General features: G+C 48.4%; 4 protein-coding genes across 4 annotated transcripts; 2 read left to right on the top strand and 2 right to left on the bottom strand.

Annotated features, from left to right (window-relative positions):
* Window positions 1-3355: 3355 nt before the first annotated feature.
* On the top strand, window positions 3356-4471 carry LHYA1_G002500 (uncharacterized protein; the record flags this gene model as incomplete). Its single annotated transcript, XM_031147476.1, has 1 exon — window positions 3356-4471. One exon carries the CDS (start codon window positions 3356-3358, stop codon window positions 4469-4471), a length of 1116 nt encoding a protein of 371 aa, XP_031007879.1.
* Window positions 4472-5167: 696 nt separating this feature from the next.
* Window positions 5168-7161, top strand: rlf2 (Chromatin assembly factor 1 subunit; the record flags this gene model as incomplete). The annotated part of the gene is made up of 2 exons (XM_031147475.1): window positions 5168-6692; window positions 6746-7161. The coding sequence occupies 2 exons, from the start codon at window positions 5168-5170 to the stop codon at window positions 7159-7161; spliced, it is 1941 nt and encodes a 646-aa protein (XP_031007870.1).
* A 797-nt stretch (window positions 7162-7958) lies between these two features.
* On the bottom strand, window positions 7959-8954 carry LHYA1_G002498 (uncharacterized protein; the record flags this gene model as incomplete). The annotated part of the gene is made up of 3 exons (XM_031147474.1): window positions 7959-8312; window positions 8419-8777; window positions 8873-8954. The coding sequence occupies 3 exons, from the start codon at window positions 8952-8954 to the stop codon at window positions 7959-7961; spliced, it is 795 nt and encodes a 264-aa protein (XP_031007871.1).
* Window positions 8955-9934: 980 nt separating this feature from the next.
* plg7 (putative phospholipase A2) lies at window positions 9935-11613 on the bottom strand (the record flags this gene model as incomplete). Its single annotated transcript, XM_031147473.1, has 2 exons — window positions 9935-11261; window positions 11330-11613. The coding sequence occupies 2 exons, from the start codon at window positions 11611-11613 to the stop codon at window positions 9935-9937; spliced, it is 1611 nt and encodes a 536-aa protein (XP_031007864.1).
* Between the last annotated feature and the right edge of the window lie 146 nt (window positions 11614-11759).

Here is an 11759-nt window from a genome sequence, read left to right as displayed (position 1 = left end):
TAAAGCTTTAGCTTCTTACGGAAAGGGAAAATTGTCCTTCCGAACTTGTATCTTCCAGTATCAATAGAAACTATAAAAGTCTTGTAAGTCATAGTAGTACAGACAGGAGCAGGCGCGCGCCAAATACCCTGGAAGGGGAGTATCACTGGCAACGAACAATTCTCCATCTGGTAGTAAAAAGGTATAGGTTATTATGTGGAAATCAAGCTGCTACTCACTAGCTTGAAGATAGATCCTGATTGAGATGAAAATTCAAGCGAGAAATGATATCGCGACAGGAGGGCTTAAATGACAGCAAATATAAGTTGACATATAATCAAGAAGAGTTTATGCTTAGAGATTGATCGTTTTGGATAACGAAATAAATTGCATGCATGGTAGTTCCAGGTACCAGAGTATAGTATTTGCATTTGTGAAGTGAAGAGACACTGGATATAATCTGCATACACAGAACGAATTCGAATTCCCTGGCCCTTGGCTACATACCTAGGTATGGATAGAAATGTTGATTAAGAGCAGCTATTCACTTTACTTGCAAACTCCTTGCAGATTGGAGGTAATCACCTGACTGCAGGTCCATGGACGATGACGAGTCACGAACTATTGCGCCGCTACACAGGAAAGAGAATTCAAACACACTACACTCTCACTCGCGATCAATCAATCCACCACCACGTGTTGCGGCTTACCTCACTCTCACTCTCACACCACCCCACCTAACCTACCCCACCCTTCTCCACTCCACCTCGTCCACTCCACTTCAGCCCCGTACTCCGTATAATCCTTCGTTCCATCCCATCCCATGCCATCACAATTTACGGTATACAGTAATCTCATACAGACGTGTCTGTCTGTCTGTAATCATATACCTAGGTACTTGTACACCGACTTCCTGCACACGCCAGCTTCAGCTTGCACTATCTATGCCAATCTATCTATCTATCTCATTATCGTACTCCGTACTTACCGATCCGCACCGCAGATAAAAAGAAAGCAACGTGACTATGCACTCACCGGCTTGCATTTCACATATATGCACATGTACTGTACTGTATATGTACATGCACCCCTCACTTTTTCAAATGCGTGCGACGTAGGTACGGTTGCGGCGTCAAGATAAGGGTGGGGTACTGTAGGGGAGTGTTTGGGAAAGGACCGATCAATAATGTCACATCCGGATGAGATGGGAAAATGTATTTTGAGTTTGGAGTTGAGGTTAGAAGTTTAATGTTGTACGGGGAAATATTCGGTCGGGCTTCCTCCTTGGCGACCTTCGGTGACATTCACAGTCGGGAAAGCGAATATCAAAGAGGAAGACCGACCGAGGTATTAATAGATTAATAGTAGATAAGGAGGATAATTTATGGCATGACTAACTTCAACGAAGCGATGAGCAATGGTGTTCTATTATGTCGAAATCCGGTAGAAGCGTAGAATGGGAGGAAAACTAGGAAGTGGATATATATGGAGTAAGCGCTGTTGATATTTGGATATTCGTACTGTATGTGCATGGAGGGGTTAGGCGCGCTATGATAAATAAAGAAGGGGACTCGGGGAAGGAGCCGTCGCAGTATTTCCTGCATGTAGGTGGCGTGGTCAACGGCAGTTTTGATCCTCCTTCTTTCCCCGGACAAGATGTTGAGTCTGATGCCGTCCTAGTTGGTTGAAGCTGTGAATGGTCGGTTGGTGGAAGGTTTACGGTATTGAAGTTAATTGACGGGGTTTCCTAAAAGAGCGGTGCGACTAGGAATGATATTGTAAGTAGACACTACGGAGCTTTCAAGCTTTGAAGGTGAAGTCAGCGCGGATGTTCTCTCTGACCAGTTAGGATTTGTGATTGAAAGAGCCGCCGGCAATACTCGCACTCGCGGTGTTTATGGATGCATGTGAGCGTAAAGGGGATGGAGTTCGGTATAGACTTGGAAGGGCTCTAGCTTGTTCCGTGCTGGTACTCCGGATGAAGCTGGTAACAGATCATGTCATGTCGAGATATACTCCGTCCGTATATTACAGTCATTATTACAAGTGACGTAGAAGTTATCGAAAGAGCAAGCAGGTTTAGATATTCATCCCGGTGTATTACAGGTATAGAAGTTTATATGTAGCAGGAAAAAACCCTCATCAATTGTAGACTGCCACGAATTCAAACACACTTTGGCCTTCCCGACCGACAACTATAAACAAGGCACTGAAGGCTAGCAGGTATAGTAGGCAGGCACCTTATCGCATTTAGAATATCGAGTGGTGAGTCTTGACTGGTGATGAAATCTCCGATTCAACCACCAACCACTCACGGGAGGCCCACGTTGTCGGGGCGGAAACCGTTCTCAGCTGAAGTCGTCCCAAGAGAGAAAGGTGCAGCGCAAGGCAGCGTATAGAGAGACGGGTACGGCGCCACGACACCACCAGTGCAAGACCTGGACCCTCACTTTTGCACTTGTTTATTGTTCTTGAAGGCGGCCAAGAAAAAGGCTGGAGAGCGTTTATTAAGTGTGACATTGGCTTTACGAAGTATATCCTGTTGTTCATGCTCGACCGTGTCACGTTGGGAAAAGAAGAATAATGGGATAACCATAACAACAACAACAACAACCTTGATTCTGTCGACATCTCAGCCCTCAGGTGCTACTTGACGAAAACAGCCGCTTTTCCCGTATGTATATCTTCTCTTTGTTCTGCTTTGCTTGCATTCTCGTCTGCGTGTAATGTACCATGCCATACAATACCTACTCGCAGCCACATACCTTGATAGATAGTCACCGACATCCAGTGCAATGCTGATTCCGAACCCTGGTTTTTAGATCGCCACTAATAGTAAATACTCGTACTGTGCTACGCATCTCGTATGGTGGTGGCACGAAGAGTTTGGAATAATCGCTCGTCGTGTGGACCGTCGAGTGGGCCGCCTGTCATCATTGTTTTAATTCTCACTCAGTCTCACCTCGCAAGCCCAACCTTTGTTTCGAAACCAAACCACAACACTCTTCGCCTTCTTCACCTTGGGCTCCTCCACCAAATTCGCCGCATTTGGCTGGTCTTGCTTCTCAATTGATCGCCAAACACCACCACTACGGATCCTCGAGTTGCGCAACATCACCTCGGTCCCACCTCCACCTCCACCAGCACCAGCACCACCACTACCACTACCACTACCACTACCACTACCACTACCACTACCTAAGGTAGGTAGGCCATCATTCTTTGTAGCCACCCGAATTACGGGTATCTAGCCTACGCGCGCTACCTCAAGTTGGACAAGCACAACAGGCTATCGTGCCTCACCGTAGGCCATTATTACCATTACATTGCGCTGCCAACAAAAAAACTTTATTTCACTTAGAGGCATATAGACATGATGGCCGACATCCCGCGGAGGAAGCCCATGCCAGCTGGCTACCAAGCTGCTCCTCCACAGCTCCAGCCAAAACCCTACGGGCACTCTCGGACTCGAACGACGTCCTCGAATATTTTCCCTACCCAGCCGCAACCGCAACAGCTGTATCCCAACAACATGCAGGTCCATGCCTACACCTCCCGCCGAACACCCTCGACAAACACCTTCTCCACCACCGCCAGCAGTGGCAACGGGCCCGTGCCCCAACGACAAACCTCCCAAGACCTGCGACGGTCCACCTCCTCTCGATCTAACGGCGCCTCTCAACCGACTGGCTATGTGGCTCTGATGCGAAAGCAGAAGGCGACTGTTTGGTGCGATCGAGCCCAACATGAAGATCCGCGCTTACTGGCTGCACAGCGGCAGGCGAAGATAAGGGCTACTATGGAGGTGGTTGGAGGAAAGAGCCACGCTGGACGGGTCTCAACAAGCGGAAATGCTAGCCTGGCTGGCAGCAACAGGGTCGCGGCAAAGATAAGACACGGTGGAAAGGCAACACTAGTGGGCTACAGTCCGGGGGACCTAGTTGGCGGCGTGGGAGGAGTGCCCATGCGATTAAGTGCTAGCGAAGTGGAAGGAGGAGACAGTGATGACGATGGGGATAGCACGATACACCACCAACGATCGGGCAGCGGGAGAAGCAGTGTGGGCAGTAGCAGGAGGGGTCTCACGTACTCTCGAACATCTGGAGCGAGTTCTGTGGTCGGCAGAATGAGTTCTGGGAACTCGCCACCGGGCGAGAGACGGGATTCTATTCAAGAGGATGACCCGGGAGAGACTCCTGTCCCTTCGACCCACCCGCGGGCCAAGGACTATTTTGCGGCTGATGGAGGTGGGGATGGGGCTCGGAGTACGGGCAGTGGAAGCAGTGGGGAACGGGCAGATGGTGTAGCAGAGTTGGGGTCTGGCGATGCTGCGAGACTTGCAAGCAACAGTTTATTGAAGTCTACTATCACTCGGGAAAAGAGCGTCAAGAATCCAGATGAGTTGAGAAGAAGAGGAAGCGTCGATGAACGAACAATGACAATGAGCGCTGGACGATTATACATTGCAAACCCGGACGCGGATAGTGATTGAGTAGAGGCTATACCCGGGGATGAGGAGGATTGGGGCTTATGTTTATTGCAAGATACATTGATGGCGTTCATGAGGTTCTAGGATATCTGGGATTTGGGATGGTTATTGGATTTATCAGGCTGACATGCATCCTGATCGATTAATGCATTTTATGGCTTTGGCCAGTCAGAATAGAGTACGTCCCAGAGACTACTTCTGCCTTTGTTATTAGCGGTATTTGCATATACGATGCCGCGAGGCACGCTTTGGAAAGGAGATAATAGAATACTTGAATACTGAAGCTATTCATGCAGTCGCGCTGATGTGAATGATGAGTAGTGAAACTTTCGATTGAAGAACTGGTGGAATATTATTTAGCTATGAGGGGTGATGTCAATCTAATAATGAATTGGACCCTGTCTATATAACTTGGCAGTATTCCATAAATTAAACCTCTCCTGAGCGGTGGCTAAAAGCGGCACCTGCCCTCCCCAGAACGCGAAACCACTTTCCAACGCGCGCGAAGAATCGCGTCTAACTACAACACCGACTTCTACAACTTTAGCCTCAACAACAAACGCCCGCCAATGATTCGAGAATACCATTGAATCTTCTGTAGGATACGATTCTTTACTCTAATGCTCCATTGACCTTTATTATCAATTGAGCACAACCACAAACCTGAGTCCACCAGTACTACGTTCACGTCGAATCACAATGTCGGTCTCAGAATCACCTCGACCTCTGAAGAGAGACCACGACAGCTTCGAAAGCAGCTTCGGTCTTGAAGAGCCGTATCCAGTACCTCCAGAATACCTTGCAAAACTCGACTCCGAGGACCAGAAAGCGCAACCTGTACAGCAGCCGACCTTCTCCCTCCCCATGCCTCCGGCACCCATCAACACCTCGAAACGAGATCCGAGTCCATCGCGAAGCAATTCAGGCTCTGTACTGAGCGATGTAGGACCCGTCACACCATCTTACGCATCGACGCCGCCCGCCCCAAACAATACAGCGTCCCCCTCTGCTTTCGCAGCCCTAGATGGCTCCGCTCCTCCTCCGGCCAAGAAAGCCAAACTTACATTCGCAGAGAAAGAGGTGAGGCGGATCCAGAAAGAATTCAAAGACCAAGAAAGAGCGGCCGAGAAGGCGAAGCGGGAAGCAGATAGACAATCACAAGCGGAAGAAAAAGCCCGCAAGGACGCGGAAAAGGAGGCTGAGAGGAAGAAGAAGGAGGCGGAACGAGAAGAGAAGAAAGCTGCGCAGGAAGCGGAAAAGGCAGCGAAGGAGGAGAAGCGTAGGAAGAAGGAAGAAGATAAGCTCAGGGCTGAGGAGGAGAAGCGGAAGAAGGAACGTAGTCAGAGGACGCTGGGTAGTTTCTTTAATATTCCTGCTGCTCCCACGAAGTCTCGCAGTGGAAGTGTGGGAAGTCGTGAGAGGAGCTCTATGAGTCCTGCGCCCCAAAACTCGAATCCAAGTCTTGGTGCCCCGAGTCCTGCACCTAATAAATCGAAAAAGACGACATACGACAAGCTATTTCCGGAGTTCTTTATTCATCATGATGTTAAGGTGGCGGCAATCAATAGGTTTGAAAGGGATGAGGAGGCTACGGAGACGATTATACAGACTATTGATAGCTATCTACTTGGGAACAAGAGTCCGGTTGGACGATCTTTTGATGCTACTGAGCTATTCCACTTACTCGGCACCGATTCTCTTCGAGGCAAACGATGCATTCCGGTGAGGGAAATTATGACCGAGCTTTCTGGAAAAGCCGAAAGACCTATCGATTTGACGACAAATTCTCAGAATTCTCAGATCAAGAAGAAGCATGATCTCCTGAAGCAGGTACCCATGAAGTTCTTGTGCTTCAAGGAGGATGTCAGACCGCCATATCGAGGTACATACACCAAACGACCTGTGAATGGCATTCCGAGGTTGGCGAGGAATCCTTTGAGAAAAGAGCTGCCCAACACAGATTATGATTACGACAGCGAAGCAGAATGGGTTGAAGATGAAGATGCAGAGGATTGCAACAGTGATGGCGAAGAGGAAGAAGACGCCGAGGACGGAGAGGATATGGAAGGTTTCTTGGACGATGAACACGACGAGATGCATCACTCGAAACGCATGGTTATTCAGGGAGATCTGGAACCTGTTTCCACTGGCTTGTGTTGGGAGAATGGTAGGAAGAAGAATACGAGTGATAAGATGTTTCCTTATCGAATGGAAATCATTATTGGTAAGTCATCTTATACCATTGCGTGTATATTTACTGATAATTCGGGCTTCAAGATCCAAAACTAAAATCCATCGACCCTCTCTCAACAACCTACTGGTCCCCTCACCCCACCTCAAATCCCGCCATGGACCCACCCCGCATCCCGCTCACAACCCTAAAAACCTCCAACTCCCTACCCTTCTCCTCATCTAACAAACCCGTCAAACCCCTCTCCTTCCTCCCTCAACCCAGCACTCAACCCAAAGACAGCAACAACAAATCAAAGAAACTTCTCCCTCCAGAAGACATACCCAGATTCAAAGCCGCAGTCGAGGGCCAAAATCTGTCGAAAGTGGGTCTGATCGAGGTCCTCAAGAAGCAGTTTCCCAATGCGACGGGCGCCGCTGTGAAGGGCACGCTGGAGAGTGTTGCGAGGAGGGTTGGCGCGAAGGAGGTGGATAAGAGATGGGTTATCGTTGAGGGCATGTGAACTTCACTTGCCCGTACTTGCTCGTACTTGTTGCATTGCATTGCATGTCTAGTTAAATTCACGGGATTGCGGAGCACCGTGAAAGTGAGAATGAGCGTAGGGATAGGGAAGGGAGATGGAGCTGAGCTGAGCATATCATTGCGGGTCGGTGGGTGTTATCTGGCGTTTTTGGAGCTAAAATGCACTGTTTACTTGCTGTGCTGGACGGTTGCTTGCTTGCTTGCTGTTAGGTTATCAGAAGAGAGAGAATTGATATGGCTTGGTGGTGATATTCTTGCTATGATGGTAGAAGTGAGCTAGACAGTAGTGATAAGGTGAGGTAGGTAGGAATTATATGGATGGTTAGTCAATCCAAGGGGCTTCGGGAAGCCAACAACCTATAAGACCTATAATACATTGTTCAATTTTATGAGCATGGCAATTTCGTGTAATGTACTCTACTCCAGTAGCTCTATATGAGGGGGGTTTAAAAACATTCAACGTGATATATATCAAACTGACCCCCTTTACACCCTCGCTTGTCTCTTTCCCCGCAACTATAGGCTCTACCCCACTACATCTACATCTACATACTATAAATTAGGGGTCGTGAATCCGCTGTTCATAGTGATGGGAAGGAAGGCCCTCATTAAAACTGCGTGATATATTGACTCTTACGCCAGTTTGATTCAGACAATGTCCGATATAGTATACACAAAGCCCAAAAATTTGCATCCCGTTACTTATGCGCTTCTCTAAGGGTGCCCTTTGTCTCCGAGATTCGCTATGATAAACGTATTTTAAACGGCTCCAAGAACTCAATCGTCATATTCATCTTCATCTTCATCTTCACCCCCATCAAAATCTCCATCTCCATCTTCATCAAGGACCCCATTAATATACCCTGCAAGATACTCCAAAGCATTGCTAGCCTCGCCATTTTGCTTAATGATTTGTAGCAGAATCGGGTACAAGCGACCAGAAATCTTCCGATCTCCCTCAGCATTCGGATGAATACCATCCCTCTCATCACTGTCCGCGAATCCCGTGTTCATATCAGCGATATAGATAGGAGAATCCGTGGAATTCAGCGCCTTGGCCCACGGAAGAATCAACTCATTCAAGGCTACGACACCGGCGTTGTTGCCAGAGAGAGGAATAAGTAGATCAACCTATTTCCCTCGAGATCAGATTAGAACTTCGCTCTTGCTTCTCTATGTACGAGTATTTTGGCCGTCTATTAATCAGGAATGAGGGATAGGATGAATACAAACTCACGATAATTCTCATACCCTCATTACTATCGCGCATCTGGCCAACCATCTCGGTATACGCATCGATAATCACAGACATATTATGGCGGTGAGTTATATCATTCGTACCCAGCATGAACATAACAACATCCGGCTTCGCAGCAGCCAGCCAACCCACCAGATTGTTGGCCGCGATGTCGACGGCCGTGAACCCCCCATGGCCTTCGTGGTGATGATCCCAGACGCCGGTACTGACGCAGGCTTCTGTATTGCTGTCCGTGGAGCCGACGAACTCGATTCCGCCTGTGGCATGCGCATCACGCAGGGTGTCCCAGAGGAGGGTGCGCCAGCATGTGAAGGCTGTGATGCTGTCTCCGAGTGGCACTGGGAAAGATGTAGCTTGTCAGTCGAGACGCGAGATTAATCGATCAAGGAGTGCGCTTGCTTTTGCTGGTGCTGGTGGAAGGAAGTGTGCTTACTGATCCTTAATTTGACCTGCGAGTCCACGTCTGGAGTTGATAACCTCAGGAGTCCCAAGATCCCGCTCAGAGTCTCAAGCATGTTGAACAGTACCATGACTAAGATCATGTATGTCGAGGCTCAGAATCCGATTGATGAGCAAAGCAAGAAAATCAAATTCGTTGGATGATGTGGGGAGAGACTGAGGTGACAGCTATTCTGTTATGGGTTGTCCCTCTTGTTCATCGTTCTTTCCTGTTCTAAAGAGTCAACTTGGCAAACGGAAGCGGCGCCTTGTGCACTCTGGATGAGGAAGCTACTGATTTGCCTCTTGTAATTTCAGTTTCCTTGAGAACACTGGTAACAAGGTCGAGAGATATTTGGTGTAAGTTGTAACACTCTCTTCGACAGGCTTGTGGAATAACCTTGAACGACATGGAAGTTCCTACCACCATTGATCTGGATCTTTGGCATTCTTTGCAGACGAGTCTGTCAACCAGGTCTCCTATATTTCCTTCCCTACACTTTTTCAGCAAGTCGGTCGGTCGGTCCTCGCTCGTCCTTCGTGATCTCAAATTCCTAGGATTCAGTCCTTAATAAAACCATGCGTCAAGGTTTGTCAGTGTTACTGAACTTACAATGAGCCCACAAGCTAGTAGCACAAGATCACCTATCCTTAGTACTATAATAGTTACTGGCTTTACATCCTCTACCGCCAACTGGGCATTACAAAAACTGCGCAATGAAAGGAGCAGAGCGACAAACAGATCTCGCTCCGAGTTTTACGGGCCTAAGATGAAGTAAGGGGTATCGTGCCACCGCTCCACCTCATGTACAGATTGCACTAATTCCACATACACACCTAACTGAAATCTAAATATATTCTTGATCGGATATATACAAGCTAATTATGTCCCAATCTATCTATTTTCGCTGATGTGTCCTCTAAATGTATGCCCAACCGTGTATCCAGATCGCATGCTTCTATAAACGCCAAAATGCAAGATGTGAATGCCAACGCAAATGCTCCTCATACTTACACACCACCATCTACATCATAATTCATAAACGTAAAAAGCGAATTAGGCTTTTTCTTGTGGCGCCAAATTCGCAGCCCCACTCTCGGTTTCTTTCATCAACTCGTTCTCAATAACAGCCTCACTCGCTTCCGTGATCTTAGAATCCTCCACCTGGCCCTCACCTTTCTCCGCACCATCTTCATCGACATTTGTAGAGATCCAACACCACCCTCTGACCCCCTCTTTAGCAAGGATCTTCTCATCATCCTTCGTCTCCTTAGCATTCGCATCTTCAAGCTCCATATCCTCACGACTCGTCTTCCCAACCTCAACACCATTATTCCGCAACAATTGAACAACAGCCCGTACATTCAACCTTAAGATCCTTTCCGGGTCTTCCACAGCAAGAAAACGCTTCGTCAACCACGGGAATAGGATCCCGAAATCAGACTGTGAGAGATGCGCCGCGCTCTCGGCGTAATAAAAAGCCGGTTCCTTTACACCCTTGGCGGCATAATCGAATGGTACAGTAGTGCTCGGATCAGGGGAAAGTACGCGTTTCGTGGCGGCGAGATGCTCGTGCCATACATAAAACGCTTGGCTCTCTACAGCGAGCAAGCTCGCGCCGCCTTGGCCGCCTGTGGTGTAAGCTGGGAATGGAAGGTCCCAGAGCCAGCGCGTAGACTCTGCGCGTAGGGGCAAACACCACACGTCGAGAAGGATGGCGGGGGATTGCGCGGTGATTTGTGAAGATATGTGTGAGCGCGAGGTGGGCGTGAAGAGGGGCGTATAGGTTACGGGCGCTTCGGGATTTCTGGGAGCGTAAAATGTGCTTTTAATTAATTGCGTTATGGTTGAGGCTCCAAAGCTGTGACCGGCGAATGTGACTTTCCCTGGTCTATGCACGTCCATTTTCTCTTTGAATAATGAGAGTGGGGTGGTAGAAGTATTGAGATTGCTGAGGTTCTCGCCTATGTCTAGCCGGACCAGTGAGTCAAAAATGAGTCCCATTTCCCATAGTCGGATTCGTAGTTGAGCGTTCCGGCCTGCTTCTACCTCAGGAGACACTTTGTGCGCGACTTGCTGATACTGCACTTTTGTCTTGCTTTTCCTACCACAACTATGTTTCTCGCTAGGCTTATTCGGATTGGTAGAAGGAACGTCGCGGATAAAGGAGATAGGTGTGCTCCCATCCCTGTGCTCAGGACATACGACTATCATGCCATGGGAGGCGATACTACCTGCGATATGGGAGTATGCATTTCTTGACCCGCCCAACCCGTGCGAGAATAGCATTACGGGCCATCGGCCCGTAGGTGTAGGAGGTTCAAGCAGAGGGGCATTTTTGAGGGCAGGTATTTGTATGTAGTGGAGGATGCGGGGGAAGAACCTTTATAATTCTCGTCAGCCTCTTCCACAAGTTCCCTAATATTTCCATGTAAAGAAGAAGGTACATACGAGATAAACTCGGATAACGCATTTCCAGCGCCCAGAAACCTGGTGTACGCAGCGATATATTCCCTTTGCGGGCTCGGTATAAAGCTAATGTTCTTACCCTTGAAGTCTGGATCGCAAGGATAGAAGACACGGTATTGGACGGTGGGGATGTCGTTGTCCGGTGCTGGTGAGGCCGAATCGAGTTCTGAGACTGGCAGTTCGACGTCGAGGGTTCCAACAGTGTATGGTCCAGTGTATGGTGGGAAGCCGGGCACTGGATTCAGGCGTGAGAAGTAAGTTGTCATGGTGGAGGTTGGGGTTGTTGTGCACAGTACAATGAGGTTATGCGCAAAGCTTTTATCGACAGGGGCGTTATTCACAAACAAACAGAAAGGAGTGTAATAAGAAACGGAGGAAGGGAAGAAGACAATAATAGTAAAAAGAGAAAAAT

Source organism: Lachnellula hyalina (genome assembly GCF_007821495.1).
Source record: "Lachnellula hyalina strain CBS 185.66 chromosome Unknown contig00022, whole genome shotgun sequence".
Lineage (NCBI taxonomy): Eukaryota > Fungi > Ascomycota > Leotiomycetes > Helotiales > Lachnaceae > Lachnellula > Lachnellula hyalina.
This window is presented reverse-complemented; position numbering and strand designations above follow the sequence as displayed.